The 25792-nt window shown below is 37.6% G+C and overlaps 2 protein-coding genes across 2 annotated transcripts in view; both read right to left on the bottom strand.

Moving 5' to 3' along the window:
• Nucleotides 1–25792, bottom strand: part of LOC120423678 (zwei Ig domain protein zig-8-like) — a 298328-nt gene that overhangs the window by 191542 nt on the left and 80994 nt on the right. The gene's annotated exons all lie outside the window — the stretch shown is intronic.
• Nucleotides 15658–16779, bottom strand: LOC128093115 (uncharacterized). The gene has a single exon (XM_052708836.1). The coding sequence runs from the start codon at nucleotides 16777–16779 to the stop codon at nucleotides 15673–15675; it is 1107 nt and encodes a 368-aa protein (XP_052564796.1). The 3' UTR covers nucleotides 15658–15672.

The raw sequence follows: 25792 nt of genomic DNA, 5'->3' as shown, positions 1-25792 counted from the left end.
CAAAAATCCCGAATTTCATCCAAATCGGACCACCCCCTCCATTTTTGTACCCTCCCAAAAATCGACTTTTTGGCGATTTTTGAGCGAAACCCCTATTTTCAAACGACGATAACTCAGGAACCACAAATCTTAGAGGGTCGGTCTTAGACTCAATTTTGAAGGAAATTGGACGTAGAATCCATTTCTGTGATCAAAATTTAGATTAAAATGTGTTTTCTACCTGTATTGCGCAATTGAAAACTTTAAATGGCCGTATCTCAAAACAGCCCTATTTATTTTTTAAATTTGACCTCACCATCGTATTCTCCGTCCGATTTTACATAAGAATCACTTATCGACAGAAAGGAATATTTTTCGTTCCAGAGAAATCGAATTTTAAAGTTTTAAGTATTTGAAATTACCTATAATATCTACACTCGCCGCATCTGCTAGAAGCACTCAGAAGCGCTGTTCAATAACTGCTACCTGGTTATTTATTGAATTAAGATTTCATCCCAAATAATCATTAGCAAATAAGGCAAAAATGTAATGTACACCACTGTAGGAAACTGCTGTATACGGTGAATTTGTGTGCTAGCCCACAGTACAAAGCAAGAACTACACGCAATACAGGGCAGAATGGAATTCCCGCAGAGCTAGCAGGAAATTGTAATTGATCTTGTAACTTAAGAAAAAGTGTACGATACATTATCGTGTTAAAAATTATGAATTAATATGAATAAAACTCTCGTGAAGCATGATTAAGGAGGAGGATTTCTGGAAAGTATAAAACTGGAAAAAGGTAAGAAAATCACAACGATTAATCTGATTTATTATCTAGTTGTGTTATTATTCAGTTGTGTTCATTTCGACACCGTCCGAACAATAATCTTTTTTTTGTTTGTCAATCATTTCGAAATCTTGGAAGACGATACAGCTGCTATCCACATGTATCAGAAGTATATGGTATTGCTTTTGAAATTAAATGTACCAGAATGGAAAAAAAAATCATCAATTATTCTGATGAAACATATTATAAAAATCGGTTCAATATGATCAATCTTTCAAACCCTAAGGCAGAATTTGGGGTTTTTGCTGAATGGCACTATTTCGCTACCGCACATGGCAAAAGCTCTAGAACCCATGAGAATTATTTCATCTACTACAGCCAGCTCTACATTTGTTCTCGTTTCAAATAAAAGAAGAAATAAAAGAAATAAATTGAGAAAGTGGGAAGAAATGAGGAATTAGAAAAAACATGAAAATAATAGAATAATGATAAATTTTCGAAAATTGTTGTTGGAACCGGTTTTGGTTGAAGGTACCTGGTTGGTTGGGATGTGGGATGCTCCGGACTCCGGGGCTTTCGCGCGGCCACTCCTGTGGCAGGCGGTCCTTGGGGTTGATGGCCGGATCCGGGACGGGTTCCGGTCGTTCCTCGGCACGCACTTCAGCGGCTAGTCGGACCACTGGGAAGGTCGCCGACTTCGGGTAATCGGATTTCTCACGCCTTCTATGGCCTACGGCCGAATTCACACGCACACACGGTTTAGGTTTAAGAACAACGACTTTATTTAACCCAAGTCAATTTATTTAAACGAACTAATTTTACTTAATTTTATTTATTTCTAAAGTAGAACACAACTTGTTAATTGTCGTCGAGAAAGGTTTTGCGTGTGGGTCTTCGCGGAGTGAAGCGCTGAAGCGTACTGTTGCGCAAGCTGGATCGCAGAATCCTCGAAGGCTCACCAGCGGAGATCGCGGTCCAGTTTCTCTCTCACCTCTACTCTCGCGGCCTTCGCGGCGAAATGGCGATCAGAGGGATCTGCCGTTCGCGGTTTAGAACTCTCGGTCCACACGGTCCGAGGGGTTTACAGAATCCGAACAATTGTATTGTAAAAACTCTGTAGCATTTGCAAATAAATATTAAAAGTTCAAATTTTACTTAATATGGTTCAATGGCACTGAGATCAGGAAAAATAGTGCATTAAAAATTACCCAATAAATATTCCTTGAACAAAAAATAGATTGTTCAAGGTATTGATTATCTCAAAATCGTATAAAATTGAAAAAATAATTCATCTTACAGAACACCAGGTAGTTATTATTGATCAGCACGACTGAGTGCTTCTAGCAGATGCGGCGAGTGTAGATATTATAGGTAATTTCAAATACTTAAAACATTAAAATTCGATATCTCTGGAACGAAAAATATTCCTTTCTGTCGATAAGTGATTCTTATGTAAAATCGGACGGGGAATACGATGGTGAGGTCAAATTTGAAAAATAAACAGGGCTGTTTTGAGATACGGCCATTTAAAGTTTTCAATTGCGCAATACAGGTAGAAAACATATTTTAATCTAAATTTTTATCGCGGAAATGGATTCTACGTCCAATTTCCTTCAAAATTGAGTCCAAGACCGACCCTCTAAGATTTGTGGTTCCTGAGTTATCGTCGTTTGAAGATAGGGGTTTCGCTCAAAAATCGCCAAAAAGTCGATTTTTTGGGAGGGTACAAAAATGGAGGGGGTGGTCCGATTTGGGTGAAATTCGGGATTTTTGCATGTTTTGATAGTCTCAACAGCTCTACCAAATTTGAGCAGAATCGGAGATGGTAATTTTCAAATGGTGTTCCGCTTCAGGTGGAATGACCCATATATAACATTGAAATTTGGAGCACCCTGGAGCACGGTACAGACCTTCAAAATTTGTCATTTTTCGAAAAATTGACCCCAGCAAAATCAAATAGCGTCTAGGGCATCGCGAGGCGCGACGCATATCTTTTTTTTGCCGGGACCGATGTTTCGAAAAAATGACAAACTTTGATGGTCTGTACCGAGCTTACAATGCACGGAAACCAGTCAGCCACGTCCGCCCCTCCCTACTTTGAACACTACCAATTTCTCATCAAAATGGTTATGCTATCTAGTGACCATCAAACAAATTGATTAAAATTTTTTAATTTTTCTGATTTTTCATTTTTCACAAATTTATGCTGATAGTCATTTTTAACGGTAAAATTCAGATGAAAATTATGATCAGATTTTTTGTGGGTAGTAGTCAGGATAGGCACCAACCACATAGGCGGATTAGCTATTTTTTTTGTTAAGAATTTCAGCGTGAAACCTCAAAATAACATCGAAGTGTCATTGCTATCTTTGGGTTCATTCGGGTCTAGCTCATTTCCCCGAATGACATTTCCCCGAATGCCATTTCCCCGAATATCATTTCCCCTAATCGGCTATATCCCCGAATGCCATTTCCCCTAATCGGCCATTTCCCCGAATGCCATTTCCCCGATGTGACACTTACGCTAATTGCCGTTAATTTAAATTTAAATTTTCCCGAATTTTCATATTCCCTAATCTTTATTTTCGCTAAAGCCTTTTTCCATGACTAACAGTTATTTTCTCTCTCAATTTTACCGAACAAACAGCTTTTTCGGGTATTCTGTTGATTAAATGTTGTAAATTGGGTAGTAAAGCCCTTTGTCATTTTTTTTTTGAACAACGGTAAGAAACACGATTAAAAACCATTTCTGATGACGTTTTTTTATTAATGTAAAAAAAAAGTTATTAACAAGACAACATTTTTTCGATGGATCAACTATGGTCCCCTTGGAACGAGCTGTCAAGTAGGAGCTTTTCTGCCAAGAAGGGCCGGGAAGTGAATTTTTAAAAATTGAATTAAAAATCCATGTTAAATCCTTTGCGGTCGTTAAAATGGTCATTGTACTTTAAAAATAAGCTTTATCATTGTGAACACTAATATCAGCTTAATTTTAGGACCCAATTACAGTCCAGACTCTATTATCCGAAGCCTCGATTATCCGAAGTTTCGATTATCCGAAGTTCGATTATCCGAAGTGAAATTTTTCCGAGGCCTTCGGATAATTGAGTTGTTGTGTGTTCAAGAACCCAAAAATCGAACAAATAGGTTCAGGCTGGTACAAATTTTATTTAAAGTTTTGTTGATTATACTTTTTGCCAAATCCAAAACTAGCAATGTGAATAAAATGATCAGTGTGAACGGGGTTCTATACTACGAAAATCGCACGGTATGTTTTCTGAATCATAAAAAATAACAAAACTTCTATTGCATTATTATTATCATGTCTATAAGTAAAAAGTATTTGGTTTGAGAATATATAACAAAAAGTCTGTAACAATATTCATTGTATATGAATGAATAGTACCAATCCTTTCAACACTCTTTCCCCCCTAAAATGCTGCGTCTGTTCTGAGTGAATCCAAAAAGAAAGTTGATCATTCAAGGCCAATACGAACCTTTCAAGAAATATTATATGTGGTTTGATGTGATAAAAATTGCCATCATTTTTTTTTTCTTATAAAATGCGTTATGCGTGCGTTACATCATATTTGAAAGAATCCTTACACGGTTTATTGCAAACAATAGTCTAGATGTCTCGAAAAGTTGTTATTTCTATTTACCCAAAAAGAAACAAATCAAAACAAAAAAGAAACAATATTTAAATATTTTAGGTTTTAAATTTTGATCTATACAAATCTAATTAAATTTTAAACCTCTTCGTTCAAGTTTTAGGTGAATTAACTTGAGTGTCTTGCGAACCTTCGTGGTGAACGGACACTAGAGCTGCGGTATTTTTTACTACCTAAGCTCAGAGTTATTTCAAACAAAATTCACAGTCTTTTTAAAGACTACCTGAGTTACTTTCCAAAATTCTAAACAGTCTTTTCAAGACTCCACCTGAAATTTTGTTGTATTTTACAAACGAAGCAATCTTTTTAAGAGAACTTTGCTTGCAAAATGCGTCAAAACAAAGGTAAACGCAAATCTTCTGAAGATTTGATCGTTACGTCGGTGAAGCGTTTGAACGCTAAATCGTTATTTGAAAAACCACAAACACAATTTCTACACGTATGAGACCAAGAATGCTCGTCCATTCAAGGCGGTCCTGAAAGGTCTCTCCAACGACTTGTCGGTGGATGAGATCAAAAACGAACTTAAGGTGTTGCTTGGCTTTGCCCCATCCCAAGTAATACCAATGAAGAAAAAATCAAACGGGAATATTTCTCGCTTTGGTTTGACTTCACAATTTTATCTGATTCATTTCAACAGAAATGAAATCAACAATTTGAAACTTTTGGACAAAGTTCAGTTTTTGTTCCATGTACGGGTAAAGTGGGAGCATTTTAAGAAACATGGCGGTAATGGCCAGAATCTGACCCAGTGCCGGCGTTGCCAGGCATTCGGTCACGGTACTGATCATTGCGCCATGGTTCCAAAATGCATGGTTTGCGGGGATTCTTCTCACGACAAGGACAATTGTCCCGTGAAAGAAGTCACCCAATTTAAATGTGCAAATTGTGGTGGAAATCACAAATCAAATTTCTGGGATTGCCCCATCAGAAAAAAGGTTTTGGATTCTCGTGCTAAGCATCAGCCGAAATCCAAACCGAAATTTTCTCAAAGTCAGGTTGTACCTGCATCTTTAAATCAAACGTTCGTGCTGTCTCACTCGAACAATGCTAGAAATACCCCTACCGTGGAAAAGTTAGGTAACACAAATGGTATTTCTTATGCCAACGTCGTTTCGGGTTCGGGTTCATCCACGAATTTTAAATCCTCTACCAATCTTCCTGAAATTGGTCAGGTACCTCAAATCTCATTTGAAAATGTTTCTGCTGGCAACGCTTTGGGATCTTCTGATCTCGGCGATGTTACGTTTGAAAAAATGACTTTTTTGCAAAACTCACTGTTTGGTTTGATTCAAACAATGAGTAATGCTACATCCATGATGGAAGCAATCCTCATTACCCTGAAGTTTAATCATGGATCTAAGTAATTCCATCAATATTATGAATTTTAATGCTCGCTCTTTAAAAGCGAAAGAAAATGAATTTTTCAACTTTTTACGAGTTCATAACGTGCATGTTGCTGTTATAACCGAAACATTTTTAAAAACTGGCACTTATTTGAAAAGTGATCCAGATTATAAAGTTATAACCAATAACAGAATCAACCGAAATGGCGGTGGAGTTGCAATAGTTATCCACCGTAGTATGACTTATAGCACGTTACGTGACTTTAAGTTAAAAGTTATTGAAAGTTTGGGCATTGAACTTGAAACTTCATTTGGGAAAATTATGATTGCAGCTGCATATTTGCCTTTCCAATGCACTGGGGAAAATAAAAATTATTTCAAAGGGGATATGAATAAACTTACTCGACATAGATCTCGATTTTTAATCATCGGTGATTTTAATGCCAAACACCAATCTTGGAATAATTCAAAAGTAAATTCCAATGGTAAAATTCTATTCAGAGATTGCACTTCTGGTCTTTATTCGGTTTTATACCCGAATGGGCCAACTTGCTTTTCTTCTGTTAGAAATCCATCAACAATTGATTTGGTTTTGACAAATCAAAGTCAGTATTGTGGTCCTTTAGTGACTCATGCTGATTTTGATTCTGATCATCTTCCAGTAACTTTTTCACTTTCCTATGAAGCAGTTACCAGACCCAATAGTTCTGTGTTTAATTATCACAAAGCTAATTGGGACAGGTATCAGCCTCATATTGAGAATAATTTAAATCATGATTTTGTTTTAGAAACCAAAGCTGATATTGATTCAGCCTTGGAATCTTTAACTAATGCAATTTTGGATGCTAGGAATATTGCTATTCCTAAAGTCCAAGTCAAATTTGATTCTCCCATTATTGATGACGATCTTCAGCTTCTGATTCGTCTGAAAAATGTTCGTCGAAGACAGTATCAACGTTCTCGTGATCCTGCACTGAAGCGAATTCAAAAAGATTTGCAAAAGGTTATTGACCACAGGTTCACTCTCCTGCGAAATGAAAAGTTCGCAAGAGATGTCGAACAAATTAAACCTTATTCCAAACCTTTTTGGAAACTTTCAAAGGTTCTTAAGAAACCTCAAAAACCAATCCCTTCTTTAAAAGATGGTGATAATATTCTATTAACTAATGGGGAGAAAGCTCAAAAACTTGCTCAGCAGTTTGAGAGTGCTCATAATTTCAACTTGAATGTTTTGAGTTCTATTGAAGATCAAATTTCAATAGAATTTCAGAATATTGTTGAACAAGAATTTTCATCAGATGAAGTTTTTAATACTGATCTGAATGAAATAAAATCTATTATCAAAAAATTTAAAAATATGAAAGCCCCTGGTGAGGATGGCATTTTTTACATTTTAATTAAAAAATTACCTGAAGCAACTTTAAGTAGCTTGGTCAAAATTTGCAACAAATGTTTTGATTTGGCATATTTTCCCAGTAGTTGGAAAAATGCCAAAGTAGTTCCGATTTTGAAACCGGATAAAAATCCTGCCGAAGCTTCAAGCTATCGGCCCATTAGTTTGCTTTCATCTATTAGTAAATTATTCGAAAGAATAATTCTTAATAGAATGATGACGCACATTAATGAAAATTCAATTTTCGCTGATGAGCAGTTTGGATTTCGCCTTGGGCATTCAACTACTCATCAGTTGTTGAGAGTTTCAAATTTGATTCGAAGCAACAAATCTGAGGGCTATTCTACTGGCGCTGCTCTTCTAGACATAGAAAAAGCATTTGACAGTGTTTGGCATAAAGGTTTGATTGCGAAATTAAAAAGGTTTAATTTTCCGATTTATATCGTGAAAATTATCCAAAATTATTTGACGGATCGTACTCTGCAGGTATGTTATCAGAATAGCAAATCTGATCAACTACCTGTACGTGCTGGCGTCCCTCAAGGAAGCATTTTGGGTCCAATTTTATACAATATTTTTACTTCTGACTTGCCTGATTTGCCCCCAGGATGTCAGAAATCACTTTTTGCTGATGATACAAGCATCTCCGCCAAAGGTAGAAGCCTTCGTGTCATCACAAGAAGATTACAAAAAGACTTGGATATTTTCAATTCTTATTTGAAAGAATGGAAAATTACTCCAAATGCTGCAAAAACTCAACTTATTATTTTCCCTCACAAACCAAGGGCTGATTTTCTTAAACCAAAAAGTCATCACATTATAAAGATGAATGAGGTAAATTTAAAGTGGGAGGATAAAGTGAAATATCTTGGACTTGCTTTTGACAAAAACCTTACTTACAAGGATCACATTGAAAGTATCCAGGTTAAATGTAACAAATATATTAAATGTTTGTATCCACTTATAAACAGGAATTCTAGACTTTGTCTCAAGAATAAACTGTTAATTTATAAACAAATTTTCAGACCTGCCATGCTTTATGCTGTGCCGATCTGGACAAGCTGTTGCTTAACCAGGAAGAAAAAACTTCAGAGGATTCAGAACAAAATTCTGAAAATGATTCTGAAACTTCCTCCCTGGTTCAGCACCAGTGAACTTCATCAATTAGCCGAAGTTGACACTTTGGATGTTATGTCCAATAAGATAATTGATGCATTTCGACAAAAATCATTGCAGTCTTCAGCTGCATTGATCCGCTCTTTATATAGTTTATAAGTTAGTTTTAAGGTATCCCTTTTCCCTTTTGTACATGTAGGACCTCCTACATTTGAAATCACTGAATAGCGAAAGCTACAATATTTCATGAATAAATGAAAATTGCTAGTATTTAAAATTGAGGTGAAAAGTCATCGATTGTGATTGGACACTCAATAATATTTTAACTGAATGAATGTACATGGAAGAGAAAATGTGAATAAATATAAATTAAAAAAAAAAAAAAAAAGGTGAATTAACTTGATCCTACAGAGAAAAAATAACATAAATAACTTAAATAAATAATAACCATTTTGCTCAAAAAGTTTTGTGATTAATTAAGAAAGCTAAGCGAAGTTTGTTATAAATTGATAAAGCTTTGCGTTATTCAAAAATAATCAAGTCTCCCTATTCTCCACAATTTTTCACATTTGAAACAGAGTTTTGTATATTTGTAAAGGCCACAAGCTAGGGCATTGGAATTATAAAACACCATGCGTTTCCATCTACAAGTTGTGCCTTCTAGTTCTATGCTGGAGGCGCCTGATGGTTTATGTTTGTTTGAAAGAATCATTTTTTTTCTCGACACAATATGAAATACATAAAAAAGACTGTTAAGTCGAACTAACAAATTTTGAGTAGGCAGAGTTGACTGATTTTAGACAACTTTCTATGGAACAACATTAAGGTATTTGATGCGAAATGCAGCTATTCTTAGCTACAAAATTAAATCAAATATAATGGACATCTCCCACATGCGCTATTTTATGTCATTCATACCTATATGTGTTGTGTGTGACTTGCTCTTTTGTTCCTACTGTTAATTTTGGATCTTTGGTTTCATAAAACCAAAGTTCTATTTTTAAATGTTTAATCTAGACTTCGTCTCCTGACACGGGTCCATTGTTGGTCTTATTACATGATTTGAGCATCCACGCACATAATACCCTTTGACTGGTGGGCTATATTTTGGCTTACATTTACCCACCCGCACACAACATCCAGGGTAGGTAGGTAATAAAAGACTGTACAGCATGACCTACACCTTGCACAGAGCATTCCAGCGAGCGTTTAGTTTCCATACCCTCACCCACCTCGGGTGTTCCCCGAGACCCTTGGCCTTTGCTGAAACTTAACCAAGGTGCCATCCGGAGGTTGACCATGTATCGACACAACGCTGGCCGGGTTGGCCGCGATGGTGTACCAGCTGTGGAACACAACCCAAAAGTGGTTCCTACGCCGCACAACCACGTGCGAGAAAATGTGCTAAAGAGACAGAATTTCTATTTGCGGCCACAGGACCACGAGCGGGGCACGTGTTCGAACCGTGAGAGCACGAAACCAACAACAAAAAAACGACAAATAAATTAATTTAATATGACTCTCCTCAAAATACCAACCGCCTCGACATCGACCCGGGCTGCCAAACTCCCGGCGGGGTGTTTTGTGATTTTATTATTGCATGGCGTGTCATAAATATAGCAAATTACTTGATTTATAATTTAAATCCTGCATCCAGGTCGGGCTCGCCTGGGTCGTTATCTGGTCTGGAACCTTTAACCGCGCAGCCAACAAAAAAACGAACCAGGACATTATGATGTGCCGGAATGGAAAGTAGTAATAATGTCACACACTCGGTCTAAATCGGGCGGTGTATGGCAAATGGTAATGTCAATTGGTATCAAACCAACTTTTTTTTTTCCTGTTGTTGCCCTCTGGTAAATATACGCTTCCATGATTGTGTGCACACACCCATTCTTGACACCGGTTGGTATTGGGATAATAATTTTGAATTGTTTGGGGGCCCACGGGCACAGTTATTGGCTTCCAGCTGCGTGCCATTGTTGGGGGAGGAACAATTTTCCATCGCAATGTAATGTTGGATCAGCATAGAATGAAGGTTTACGATCCGTCGGTTTTTTTAACTATCACAGGAGGTTCTCTTTGGTATGATTTTAAAAATGTAAACATTACTTTGATTTTTTTTTTGCAGAATTATATTGTTTCTGTAAGATTTATGGTTGAAATCTGACCAAAATTTACATAGATATGTAAATTTAAAATTACACATTGAAATCCCATGGCTTCTATTTGCAGTGGAAACTTGTTGGAATAAAGAAATATAATGAATTGAAATAAATGTAATTTATTTTCATTTTCAAAAAACGATAAAATTACATCTGGTGACCACAAGAATAGATGAAGAGCTCATCATTAATTTGTGCAGATGCAAACATTTTTTTTGCGAAAAAAGCACGTCGAAATTTCACTTAAAAAATTAAAAAATAAAATGACAGTAAATGAATGAACAGAATCGGTTAAGGTTAAGGAGTTGCTGTTGAGAATTTAAGATTGTATGAGAAAATTGTCAAAAATGTGAGGTTGAAAAATAATTGTTATGTAGCGCTCGAGTGTAACAAAAATTACTTTTTATCAGGCATTCAGGGGCTGGTTCCGGTGGGCGTACTGAGCCCAAATCCTTAATATGAGCTTGGTTGGACGTAACAGGAGCTGGCGCTCCGCCCTTCCATTTTAAATGGGATATAACCCGTAATTTTTTTTAATGTCTATTTTTGAGGCATTTTGGCCACCAATGCATTGACCAAAAACATCACTTTGTTACACTCTATTGTAGCACATCACTCGCTCATTAATAACTCAAGTGTGAGATTCTTATTGTTTATTAAATCGGGTGAAAAAAAGCAGAATTATTCTAGTTGATTGTTGTTTTTAATGATTTTATGAAATTTATCTTACAAATCAAATTTTTTGGCCATAACTCCATTTTTTTGGTAATAGTGGTACATCCAGGAATCACATTAAAAAAATCGATGAATATTACTTAAAATTCAAATTATTTTTAATATTGTTTCTTTATATCTATTTTTTTCCAAAGCATTTGCTACGGTCTGCAATTTTTAACTTAAAAAAATTAATGTCTAATCCATATCGATGCCCATGTGCTCTCTTGTTCTATCTTGTTAGGAACCCCTGCAAGCCTCTTTTTCTTTAGGCAAAGAAGTATCAAAGTTATGAAACTTTGGAATAAAAAAAAGGTGCAGGTGGTTATGTTACACATGACCAGTATGACAAAGAACTTTGCAAGATGATTGTTGAAATTTTCGATTAGAATGTCCGGTCCAAATTTCCCCATGATTACCTTATAATTAACGTCCTATCAAACTAAGGGGACGGAAATTGCAAATGGAGCTGAAATATAAATCGAGGAGAAATCAATTGACTTTCCTTCACCACTCGAAAGTTACCAAGATGCGGGAATGTTTTTGCAAGACTGTTGCAAGCAATCGGCGGCAGTAAAGGAAATTTGAACAGCAGACATTAAAACTGCCCTTTTCAGGGCTCTTATTGATTACGAGATAGTTATTCTAAATTTCTAAAAACAGATTTTCGCAGAGGCACAAAAAAATGTGCATCGCAGTAATCTATTTATTACTTCCTGCCTAATAAGCAATTTATTTTAACTGCTTAACTTCAGATAATGGCCAAATGCAACTTTTTATATCCAGTATCAAAAATCATCATCATCATGCTCCAACTCTTACGGCCCGGCAAATGTCCCCCCATCGGAACATCCGCGGGGCCTCCGGCCACTCCGGATTGTGGCCACTACTGCCGAAATGTCAAATTTCATGTCCAGTATCAAAAACCATAAAGTTTGATACCCATATTGCCCCAACTCTTACGGCCCGGCAAATGTCCCCCCATCGGAACATCCGCGGGGCCTCCGGCCACTCCAGATTGTGGCCACTATTGCCGAAATGTCAAATTTCATGGCCAGTATCAAAAACCATAAAGTTTGATACCCATATTGCCCCAACTCTTACGGTCCGGCAAATGTCCCCCCTTCGGAACATCCCCGGGGACTCCGGCCACTCCAGTCCAGGAGGTGGCCAGTTCCAATGTTCGACTCCCACGACTGGCATGTCTTAGCTGGTCCTTGCCTCCAAGCCATCTGCTTCCGGACCTCCAGGCCGTCTGCTACCGGGCCACGCGTTCTCGTCAACGTCCAGCAATAGAATGAATTTTCGGGACCGACCGAGCCGCGTTTTGTTGCCTCGTCGACGATCCGAAAATTATGAGGTGGAGTGGGGGGTGATTTTAGATACATCAATCTCACGTCTCTCGATTGACTGATTGGGAAACGTTCGTTCATCCAACCAGCGTGCACCAAAAAGAGGGGAAATTTGCCGAGAGGGGAATTCGTCACGTAACGTTTTCGCTTCGCGAAAATTTTGGATTGACACCACGTATAGAAACCTTAGGACAAAGTTCTTTGTCAAAAGGCATAAAAATGTTGATCGATACATTTTTGGCTGAGGCATGTGTTACTAAAGGAGGTATTAGACTATGACAAAAAATCAAACTCGCACTTTGGCAAAACACGAGAAAGTGCGAGTTTGTTTGTTTGTTTGCCATAGTTTAATACCTCCATAATAACTTAACATGGGTAACGCGGATCGTTTTGTTTCCTTCGATAATATTTTAAGGATCTTACACTTGAGATTTTGTGGTCAAAGCAGAACATCAGGCCGAAAAAAACTTAAAACATTTTCTTTGCATTTTTTTCATACGAACTTTGACAGCGATCCAAGATTTATTTCGATAGTTCCCAAAAGTTTGAAAATACTAAATGATTCATAAGATTCCGAAAATTAAACTTGAAAAATAGGCCATTGTATTGAAGCTTATTCGAAAGCCTTCCTTTGTATAAAACATGTTATTTCGTCCATTATGCAATTTTATTGGTCCACCGCGGCGGTTTGTGCTTTCAAAATTTGAACCACAAACAAAGTTCACCCCCCACCAAGCTAACCAATCACCTAACAATGTTGGAAAATTGAATCAAGCATAATTGCATTCCAAGTACGGTTTATTGATGTGCGGAATTTCACCAATCATAATTACCATATTGTGGCTCATTCTCTCTCTCCCTCTCGCTCTCGCTGGCTGTTGTGTGTATGTTCATCGTGTCGAAGTCATTTCCATCAATTGCACCGGCTAACGCATATTGAATGATGACAAACCACCACGCACCCACTCACTGCTCCTCCTAACCCAGCTAAGCTTGAATGGGTTGAAAGCCCGGTGACGACCGACGACGAGGGTATCGTGTTAGGGCCCATTATAAAAGTCAGTTATTCTACAGAAATTAATTGCCTCCGGCCATGCGAGCGACAGATCCATTTGATGAGGTGCAACTATACAAAACAACCCCCTCCCCCTCCCACTTCACATCACTTCACTCCACTCCATCGCTTAGCGAACTCATTCATTACGCGGGTATTTGTATAGAGTTTATTGTTTATTCGTCAAGCTTATGTAGACTACTTACAATTTTCTTACATACTAGATATTATTTCTATTGTACAGATTTTTTCGTAGTTCCGGTTTAGACATGTCGAAATGTATGTACTGTGAATTTTCATTATAAAAGCGCATCATTTGATTTAATGGCGAATTTTTTAAATAATTTGTCGTGTATGCAGTTATTCTAAAAAGTGGTGAATTTCTAAGAGTACGGCTTGGTTCATGAATACTATTGCGTATTACTGAAAATAATGCTGCTGACTGTATGCGTTGAGAAAAAATGTCGTTGATGAAAGAGAGCATGGCAAATTTACGACGTTCTTGTAATGATTGTATGTTTATGAGCATGCAGCGTGCTTCATACGATGGGAGAGGAAATGCAGTCCAGTTAAGTTTACGTAGTGCGTACAGTAAGAATTGTTTTTGGACAGATTCAATACGTGCTTGGTGTACGGCATAGTATGGATTCCAGACGATACTACAGTATTCCAAGAGTGGCCTGACATACGTTATATAGAGTAATTTAATAGTATACGGGTCCTGGAAGTTGAATGCAAAGCGCTTTATAAAGCCTAATGTACTTTTTGCCTTGTTTATTATTGTGTTATAGTGTTCTACAAAAGTTAGTTGTGAGTCTAGGATGACACCTAGATCACGTACTACTTTGCATTTTTCTACTGGTTGGTTTCCTAATAATACTGTTATGTTTGGTGTTTCATGTTTTCTGCTGAAGGCAATGGAATTACATTTCTTTACATTCAATTGGAGTAGGCTTTTACTACACCATGTGTAGAAAAGATTAATTTCGTTTTGGAATACATGACTGTCATTGGCATTTCCTATTTCCATATACAATTTCATGTCGTCTGCATATACAAGTACGTTAATTTTTTTAAGAATGAAGGAAATGTCGTTTACATACAAGATGAAAAGAAGAGGTCCTAGATGGGATCCTTGCGGAACCCCAGAGGTGACGTGAATTGATTCCGATAGTACATTTTGGAAGCGAACAATTTGTTCGCGCTTAGTCAAATATGACTTAAGCCATTCCAAAAGATTCGGTTGAATTCCAATTTTCTGCAGTTTGAAGATTAATAATGGTATGTCGATTCTGTCAAATGCCTTACTAAAGTCTGTGTAAATTGCTTCTACGAAATTGCGATTATGCATTGCATTCAGTGTAAAATTTACAAATTCTAAAAGGTTGGTGCTAGTAGAGCGGCCTTTAAAAAAGCCGTTCTGTTTACATGTGATGCGGTTTTTTACTTGCTGAAAGATTTTTTCATTTATAATAGATTCGAAAAGTTTTGGAATGCAAGACAAAAGGGCAATTCCGCGATAATTACGTATGTCTGATTTTGGGCCTGACTTGAAAATAGGCACCAAAAAAGACTTTTTCCATGTTTGTGGGAATTTTCCTGTATTTATTGACATGTTGAAAAGATGATGCAGTGGATATGTCAATTCTTCTGCAAGGTTCTTTAGGAATGCAGGTGCTATTCCGTCGGGTCCTGGTCCTTTTGATGAGTCTAAGTCCTTCAATGCCTGGCGTACTTCCGTTTCTGACAAAGAATTGACTAAGACGTCATTTGGAAATTCTGGTATATATGAAAAGTAGTCGCGGTCGCGGTCTTCTTCGGAAAATGAGGTGTATACTTCTTTGAAAAATTTTGAAAAAAGATTGCAAATTTCTTTTGAGTTACTGCCTACATTTTCGTCCAGTTGCATTTGCGATGGGAAGTTACTACTTTTGGATTTGGATTTTACGTAATTAAAGAAATTTTTCGGGCATGATTTGACTTCAGATTCGACTTTACTATTATATTCTTCGTTGGCAGAATTGAGTGCCGAAAAAAAATGGTCGGAAATATTCAGATAATTCAGAAGATTTGTGTCATTTGTATTGTTTCTCTATAGTTTGTAGGCTTTTTGTTTTCTATTTTTTAAATTTCTTAGTTGTGGAGTGAACCACACTGGGTATTTATTGCCTGTGTTATTACGTCGTCTTCTTCTAGTAGGTACGGTTTCAGATGTTATAGTGTTAATTTCCGTATAGAATTTTCCTACTAATTCGTCGACATTTCCTTCATTATTAAATAAATTTTGCCAGTCAATTGCAAGTAGTTTACGTTTGGCTTCTACAAAGTTTGTTTTATTGTATTCCAGGACTTCTTCATATTCCCAGTCAATGGGCAAAGTGTTTTTATGGACATAAATAGAATATTCAATTGCTGTATGGAAGACTTCATTCTTCCAAAGGGGGGTTACAGATTCTTGTACATGAAAGTCTTCAATACAGTTAGTGAATAAAAGGTCTAAAAATGAATTTCTTTGGTTTTTTACATGATTGATTTGGAAAAGTCCATAATTTGCAATATTGTCAAAGAGAAAATGCAAAGTTTCATTTTCCCCAATGACTGGGAGAAGAATTGCTTCATTTTCTTGGTCAGATATAAATTCGACTTTGCTTTGATTAAAGTCGCCATAAATGTGAAGTTTTACTTCCGGTTCCATTTTTGATGTTATGATTTCTACTGTTTTAAAGAATAGTTCATACGACTGTTTATTTGCATGGTCCGGCGGAAAGTATACTGATGCAAAAATGTGTACTTGGCCTGCAATAGTGGCTTTGGCCCAGACTTGTTCAAATTGAAAATGTTTTTCAGTTACAATTTCTTTTGGATTAAGTCTGGCATTTATGGCTAAGAGGACGCCGCCTCCTGACTTTTTCTGACTGAGATTTAAATTTCTATTGCCTAGGAATACAAAATAATTGTTTCCAAAAATTTCTTCAGGGTGGACGCTTTCTTCCCAGTTAGTTTCAGTTCCAAGAATAATGTCGAAAGAATGTGAGAGAATGTTTAAAGAAATTTCCTTCATTTTGCCTGGGCTTTTCATGCGATTGAAATTCTGACAATAAATTAGAATTTCATTCGCATTCTGTTGTTCCGTTGAAGAAATTTTTGGAGACATACTTAAATTATTAATAGTACTTACTGCCTCTTGCGAGGGTGTCATTTCTTCTTCCGTGTTAGAAGGCGTCAATGCTTGTAAAAATTCGACGATGTAGTCGGCAGGTAAAATTTGTTGGCGGCTTCGCGCGAATGCTGCAGGTATTGAAGTCTTCTAGTTGTTACATATTTCCTGTAGGTTTCCAGGTCGGTGAGGGTTTGCTTAGGTGAAATTCCAATTGTTGAGTTGTATTCCATGAAGATGTTCATAAGATGTTCAGGTTCAGTAGGCAGGCCATTGGATGCAAAAAAGACATGCATGCTGGTTAGTGTTAGTCCGTCTATGCAGACGTCCGGTTTTTGGTCCTTCAGATACGCCAAGTATAGTCTGAGATTGTCATAGACTTTAATTTCGCGGAGTCTGGCCAGCAGGAAACGGCCATCGCCGACTGCAGACTGTTCAGTTAGGCGTACTATGGGCGGCTTCATTGGGTCCAGACAGAACATACTGTCTGTTACTTCAGGAGTTTGTGATGACGTTTTTGCTGGCTGCGGCGTGGTGGCGTTTAGAGGTGGGACGATTGGCGTTTTTTCCTTCCGGTAGGGGTTGATGGTTTCCCCTTTTCGGAAGTTGATGAAGTTTGAATTCGATGTAGTTGGAGGTTGGCCAGAAAATTCGACCCTTGCCTGGTCTAGAAGTTCCTTGTCGGACAATTTGGTTGACGAATGAGTGAAAAAGTTGCTGCTACTTGCGTTGTCCTGGTCGAATTGATTGTCCTTTAAGTTAAAATGTGGCGTACTTGGGTTTCGGCCTGCGTCAGAGTTGCAGTTGGTCTGGTGCTGTTGCCGACGAAGATGTTGATGTGATTGTTGTTGCTGCAGGTGTTGCTGTTGCCGGCGTTGCTGATGATGTTGTTGTGATTGTTGTTGTTGCTGGTGCTGAATTTGTTGACGATGTTTTCGGTTGCGGCGACGTGCTTTTTCGGCTTCCTTTTCCTGAAGACGGCGAGTCCGCTGCCTGGCGTCGAAGTCGGTCCAGTCTGGCTTCCAAATTTTTTTGCTGCCGATAAGTCGCCAGCCAGATTCGATTTCCAGTACGGTTTGTTCGTTTAATTCTTCTGCCAGTGATTTTTGCCGGACTTCAATTTCATTGTCTTGCAGTTTATTGATGGATGAAGTGAGGGCCCTCACTTCATCGTGGACTGCTAAAATTATGTCCGAGGGGCATTTTTCTGCTGAGGCAATTGTTTTAATTATGTCATCCCGGTGGGATGACGTAATTTCCTGGATACGGCAGAATGATTCAGCGAGTTTTTGATTCTGGTCCGAGGTGGTGTCTTCAAATGCTTTTCTGACTTCGTTTAAGGGGAAGTCCATTGCCGGTGCCTGTGTTAATACTGCCGAAAGTATTCGACTTGCGATTTCTGCAGATTTCTTAATTTCTTCCTGCAGGCCTATGATTTTATTATGCAGTTCATTAAGGGCTTCTTGGTTTGTCTTGTCATTGGTCTTGATGTGAGTCAAGATCATATGACTGCCTTCTAAATGATGCTGCATTATTTTTCTAATGTCGATTTCCATATGTAGGTTATTTCGACAAAGGCTGCATATAGGAAGTACATGTAGTTGCAAGTCGTCTTCGGAGCCACGCTTGACCCCAATACAGGCTGCGTGAAATTTTCGATTACAAATGCCCGTACAGTTCCAGAGGTATTGTTGGTCGAAGGGTGAAGAGCACGTCGGCACATAGCACTGCATTTTGCTTACGTTTGTTAATAAGTGCACACGCGACGCGCGACAAAAAAAAAATAAATATGTTTACGTTTACGTTTGTGGACTGGGTCAGTGAAGGTAAATAAAAATAAAGTGTAGAGCGAATTAAAAAACGCGTCCGTCCGGTAAAAAGACTCAACTGTAACCACTGTAAGCGGTAAACATAATTATTTTGCGTTATATACAAAAAAGTTTGCTCACAAATGTATAGCAATTAGTGGTGTGACCTTCGATCGCGAACTCGCCGTCGTCGTCATTCTAACATTCTGCAAGCGGGAATCAGGGTGGACTTGAGTGGTTGAACGGTTCAATTATTCACAACTTTAAATTTGTCAATAAAGCTTGGACGCGGACTTGGACTTGAAAAGAAAAACTCCTTCCCTTCGCGTCGTCATCGTTTTTGGCGAAATGACTGTTGCGGAGTCGTTTTTTGAGGGCTCATTATGTAAATATCTCTATAGAGTCGAAGAGCTACAAATAAAAGACGGATTGAAAAACAACGATATGGTTTGGGCAGAAAGAATTGACACCGCCAAATGATGTAAACACCCAGCAGAGATCTCATGTTTTCACCCTTGCAATGTTGGATGTGATATCAGATTAAAAACCTTCAAAATTTCCTGCAACACTATCGATAAGCTTTCGCATAATAAATAGTAATTCGATCCATTGAGGTCACTGTAGTCCCATTTGATAATTATTACGCTTGAGATCTATATACGTTTTGAACAGTTTTTTTTTATATAAAATTCATTCGGGTGCTAATAAGCTCAACACATAAAAGTAATACTATTCGACACTGTTTTGACTTTTTAATTACTCAATAACGACGCCAAACTAAAGTGGGTTTTGTTTTACTTTGAATACCATTTTAAAGTTTTTGTTCAACGAAATTGCAAGAAAATGCAATTCGTGCTAATATTTTACTATTATTTGAAACGGAAACGAAGTGATACCTTATAATGTGGCCCTCTTAAACCTTGACAGGCGTGTATCGTTCGTTTTACGACCAGACTCCGCCTCCCGGGTCTCCTAAGTGTGAAAGTATGGCACGGGGAAAGGGCACCAAATACCTAAGTTGTATTGTTAAGGGGTTACATACCTATAAATCAGCAAAAATTTCAAGGGTTGGTATGAGCATACACTTTATTTATTGAAATTTGTTTTCAGGACATTTAAATAAGCACTTTTTTTGTATTTTTCAGTTTTGGATTTTTGTATTAAAAAAAAAGCAATATTAAAAAAATCTAGCTTCGTCATACACAAGACATACGTCTTGAGTAAAAAAAAATACCACCAATTTGGTCCATCCCATCTCGAGATATATCGTGGCACCCGTAAATCAACTAGGTGTTTAAAGAAAAACGAATAGAAAGTTTGACAGTTCGCTTTGCGCATGGCAAAATGTTGAGCTTAATCGTCTCTTACTCATTTATATCATGAAATATCTTAATTAATTTGTAATTTGTAATTTATTGGAAACGATAGCCTGTTAGTATAACACTTTTTATCAGGTTAAGGAAGGACGTTGTGATGATTACTTTAGATCCAAAATAAACGAAACAAATTAACACCTAGATCTAGTTTTGTAAATGACTTCTCAAAGAACTTTTGAATGCTGATAAAGTTGGTTTGACCTTAACTTCTGTTGGTAGATTGTTCCAGCTTGAGATCCCAGCAATTAGCACACTTTTCCCACTTGACGTCGTGCAACTTTCATTGAGTGATTGAATATCATATTTTTAGTGGATTCAATCAATTTTCTGTTATATGAAATATTGTGATTTTCTACATGTCGCGAAGTGCGACACCTATCTTTTTTTGGTGGCAAAAGTGCCTTAAAAATATACATTAACAAAAGTATTTTTACGGGCTCAATCCCATTTGAAATTGAAAGGCGGAGCACCAGCTCCTGTTACGTCCAATCAAGCTCATATTTAGAATTTGGGCTCAGTACGCCCAACAGAACCAGCCCCTGAATGCCCGCCAAAAAGTCATTTTTATTACACTCTAATGTAACCCCTTAAGCGGTAAACATAATTATTTTGCGTTATATACAAAAAAGTTTGCTCACAAATGTTTGCAAACAACAGTGTTTTGGTCCAAGGTTTTATCATTCAATATCATCCATCAAATGGTGATAATTTATTGATCGTGGAATCATTTGTCAATTTTCCGTTTGAAAACAATCCATTTCCCGCGACGGATCAACAGCAAATAAACGAACAGAATTTATGACCACTCAGAGAAAGAGAGCGAGCACAGCTCAAATGCTGGCGGGAAAAAAAACAAGGAAACCCTGCAGCAACAGAGAGGCCAAGGCAAGGGCAGTCGTCGACCGCCGGAAGGGTCACGCCGAAAGGGAAATCCAATTTCGTTCTGTCGGTTTAGCTTTGGCCTGATGCCTGATTAAAATGGGAAATGTTGGAAGGGACGGTGGATTAGGAGAGGAGAAATCTAACAAAAAGGAGACGAACTTGAAGAGCTCGGGACGAGAGACGAGGTGTTTTACCTACACCCAGAATGGAAATGAAATGAAAATTGAACAAGAAAAGCCATTCACTGCTGCTCAAGCGGACTCAAATCAACCAATGAAAACAAAAACCGGCACAAACAACAAGCGGACCAACGGTCGAGGGACTGCGCTGGGCGGGATAAGAAAATGAGTCCGGGACACGCGGTCTCCGACGCTTAAAATGAAGGATAAACACAAGAAAGAAAAAAAAAAACACCCAGAGTCTGAGTGGGAGTGACTCTACGTGAATTGGATCCCGCCAGGGTTAAAACGTGGGCGTCCGTTTATCTAGTGAAGTGAAAGACGAATTTGCGTTAGCAGGAAAAAAAAACCTTCGATGGCAGAATTTAAAGATAGCGTTAATTTACTTTTCTGCAAATTAAGAGAAGACTCGAAAGTTTGAGAGTGCTTACAGTTTAAATTGAAAAATAAACATTTTGAAGGAAAAAAATTTAGCCATTCAGAGTTATAAATGTAGCATCAAGTTTCGAAAAGGATTCAGAATTGTCGTTTCATCTGTAACTGTAGTACAATATCCGAATTTCGATTATCCGATGGTTTTTTTAGTACTTTGGAGAACCGAATCAAGGACTTATTTCTTGTTTTTTTCTTATTTTCACACTTTTGATAAATTAATAAATAATTTGAGTACTTCTCATATTTGAATGGTTGATTGTCTGTTAGAGGAAAGTGGGAGTCCACTTTCCCCTACACAGAAAACAAAATGTTTTATTCATCAGGGAGTGATGACAGATTTTGTTTTAAAAAAAAGTTTACATCAGGAACTGAATGTTTATCAAATTCTGATGAATTTTCATCAAAGTCACATTTATACACATTTTTAGGAAAAATTATTCCAAAAACCAACTAAATCAACAAAATTTTCAACCTTCCAATAAATTTACTAAATATTTCATACCCGATATTTTGGCCGCCATCTTGTATTTATAATGACAAAATCACATTTAAGTATATTCTAGCTCAAAAACCAAAAAAAAATAATAATATATAAATGATATAAATGAAACCATTTTGACTAAACAACCAGACCGAACTAACTTTGCGCCAAATTGCTTCATAATAAAATTTGTAGTAATTCTGTAGATATTTCGATTAATAATGTCAGTAAACATCGCTCCGTTGAGTACACCCCTGCCATGATTCGTTTCCTACCTTGCGACAAGAAAACGGTCGGAAATGGAAAATTGTCTCCGGTTTCGTATTGCTGTTCACAGAAAGGCTCGCCCTGGCTAGGCAAGGACATAAATTAAATATTAATTTCGTGTCAAACGTTGTAAATGTAAACATGTAAAACAGATATCCGAGCGAGGAAGCGATTTGAGCAGCCAACAAACGGAAGTTGGAACTACCGTTGTCGTCGTCGTCGGTCGGTTACCGGCAATGGGTCACCTCACCACCCAAGACCAAGGATGGCCGGATGGTCGCGGTGGACAAAGGGGTTCGGTATAATTGGATATAAATTACAACGTATCGATAGCCTCCAGTCACGCACAGAACCGTGCTGTGTTTCTCGATATCGCTGCGGCCGGATGAATACGAAATAGTCCCAGAACCAGCAGGTGCCTCTGAAGGGTGGCTGGTTTGGCCAGCTGGCAGACTAGCTATAGCATCCGATTGGACGTCCTGATAGTGCGCTGCTGAGGTGTGCTGCTTGTTCCTCTCGAATGTTATTTTTCTCTTGGTCTGTGAGTTGAGCTGTGTGTGCCCTCTCTATCGGAGAAATTGCAGCCCATTCGACAGTCAGCAGAAGCATGGCGGCGATTGTGTTTGATACACAAATAGTGCTGTTAGATTTTTTCTGCTGGTTCAGCGTCAATTTCCGATTTCCGAATCAGTAGTCAGGAGTTCCGTGTATCGGAGCTGGAAACGGAGACGGGGTGACGTGAGTGAAAATTGATTGAATTTTTGCGATGCAGACCAACTGTTACATACAGATGTATCAATTAACTGGGAGGATATTTGATGAATCACTACAACGACAGTCAATTCATTTTTTGGAGTTTGAGTGTCAAAAGCATTCAGTGGCATCGTTTCCAGGTCAGGTCACGTTTTTGATGGCTCAGCATGTCGAAGACCTGAAGTTATTAAAAAAGATCAGACTTGTTTTGTCATTGGACGTACGAATGACATCAATTTATTTGGTTATTGAGAAAGCATGATGAGCAATGCTCTACGAAATCGGCCGAATACGTCCATTTTTATTTGGCTCAAACTTTGTGGGCCTTCCCTATGACCAAAGAAGCCAACATGGTACGTAAACATTCGAAAACCTGTAACTTTTAAAGCGATTTTCCAAGCAATGGTGTCTTCGGCAAAGTTGTAGGTATTGCAATATCATGATGAGGAAAACATTCCAAATGGGCGTAATATTGAATGTTTGGCCCTTTAAAATTGAAAATATTTGTTTTTGAGAAGATCGAAAAATTTCACGTGTGTTTAATTTTTTAGCAAATTTTCTGAAACTTTCAAAAACATATTTTTGGATATGGTAACTTTATGGATAGGGGAAGGTGGGGCAAGACGACCATATGGGGCAAGAGGAACAATCGCTCGTACGGCCGTAATTTTTACAATTTTGATTATTTCCAATATGAGGAATTGTTGCTAGCAATGCAATTAGCTGATAATACTACCACATAACCGCCAAAACGACGTAAACGCCACGGGGCATAAGATTTAATGAAGTTTTTTCAAAACCTTTGTTTTCTTATAAGATTTGGAAAGTATAAAATAAGGCTTAGGGTTCGTTTTGAGGCTCATTTTATCAAAATGCTATTTTTCCTAGATCAGTAGTGTCCCTACCAATGACATGCACCTATTACAAAGTATGATTTAACTTTTGGTTATTTTTGATGAGAGCTTTTAAAAGATCTTGTTCAGGTGGGGCAAGTGTACCATATGGATTTTTAGTATGGAAAAATTACGAATTGCTGCAATAACATGTTTTATTGGGAAATAAGGACATGAAAGTTCTTAACGGTGCACATCAACCAGAGCTTTTGCACCCAGATTTTTGTAACAGACATTTTAGTATCTTCAAAACTACGGGTACTATCGAAATATTTTTTTATTCATCCCATAAAGTACGGTCCACAAAGTAATTTACAACAAAGTTTGATTAATTTTACATTCCCAATATTGCAGGATTGGGTCCGTAAGTTTGACTATTTTGGTATAAGAAGACAACAACCTTCGTTGCTGTGCACCCTTAAAAAATGATAAAAAAAATTGTAAAAATAATTGTCTATACAAAATATAGTGATATTATGAAAATTTACTATTTATCATCTAAGTGATTTTTTTTTCGAAAAACGATAAAAATTTTAGTAAAATATAATTATTTAATCTGAAAATGGAAGAAACCTTTCAAATAAATTCTAATCTGATGTATCTAAGTGATAACAGTTCAATTGTTAGCAAATTAACATGTTTTTTTCATGCATTGTTCCTCTTGCCCTAACGGGTTGTTCGTCTTGCCCCACTATTTGAGTAGAACGTACGGAAAATCAAAAATTTTAAAATCATTTTTTTTTACATAAAAAAACAGGATTTTTAAAAAACTTGTTCTAACAAAGTCTAAGCCAAGACCTAGAATAAGATGATTATAATAAAATCCGACAGATTTTTTAACTTTTGAATGGGTTATAACGAGCATTTCCTTAGCTTGTTACACTTGCCCCACTTTCCCCTACTATTTACAAAAATCGAATAACTGCAAATATTTCGCTATATCTTGAAAATGAGGCACTTTATCAATAGTTTTATTTGTTAGATTATTTTTGTCGATACTTAAATATTTTGAAAACTCATTATTGCAACACAACTTAACTAGTTTCAATGCATTTTTAAACACCTTTAAACATTTGGATTTGGATCTAGTTTACCCACTTTTACAAGCCATTCAAGGGCTTCAATAGCCCACAACAAAATCATTATCTGACACTCTAATGAGTAATCTCAGAGTCTTCTTGAAAGAAAGTGTACTTTGGAATGGAGAAAAAGTCCCATAAGATTATGAAATTTTCAAAACAAAATTAGTGCAAATATTATTTTTTTCTCTCATTTTTAAAATCGTTCCTTCAATTTACAATCTGCTTAGTTGTAAATTACCACCATCACAGCTCCAAACCGCGTGTAATAAAATCAACCAAAATTCGGCGCAAAAATCGATCGGTTTCCCAACCACTCCTCTTCCTGCCGCTTCGCAGCTGCTGTAAATTATGCTCCAACAGAATTAATACTAATTTCGAGCCCGACACTATTCAAATTCAGGCCCGGCTCAGCGTGGCTAAATTTCCCACAGGTCCATTTAAAATTTAAAACAAGCGTAATTGCCTCAAATTTGAATATTTCGATTGCGGATTCGATTCCAGCGTCCAGGCCTCGAGTGGGGCAGCCACGTGGCACGGAACAAAACATGGCCAGAGGAGAACGGAAGGTAAATTGGGAAAATCCTCTTCGAGGCGGGCGGGCGACGCTGAACAAATGTAAACGCATACTCGTGTGTCCTTTGCCACCCATCGCCGGGTCGTGGGGAGGGGGTGGCATTAAAGAGTTTTCCTCCCTCTGCCCTGGCTTGGATTGGATTGCCATTGCCTCGTAAGGTACAATTGACTCATTAAAATAATACGGCTGGAAATCGGAACATTTACATAAAACACGAGTAAGGTCGTTATCACTAATGAAACACGATCTCATTTGAATAAAATCACATTTTTAACACAACACTTCATTGAACATTAAGTGGCCCTCATTGTCCCGGGGTATCTGC

This window comes from Culex pipiens, chromosome 2 (assembly GCF_016801865.2).
Source record: "Culex pipiens pallens isolate TS chromosome 2, TS_CPP_V2, whole genome shotgun sequence".
Lineage (NCBI taxonomy): Eukaryota > Metazoa > Arthropoda > Insecta > Diptera > Culicidae > Culex > Culex pipiens.
This window is presented reverse-complemented; position numbering and strand designations above follow the sequence as displayed.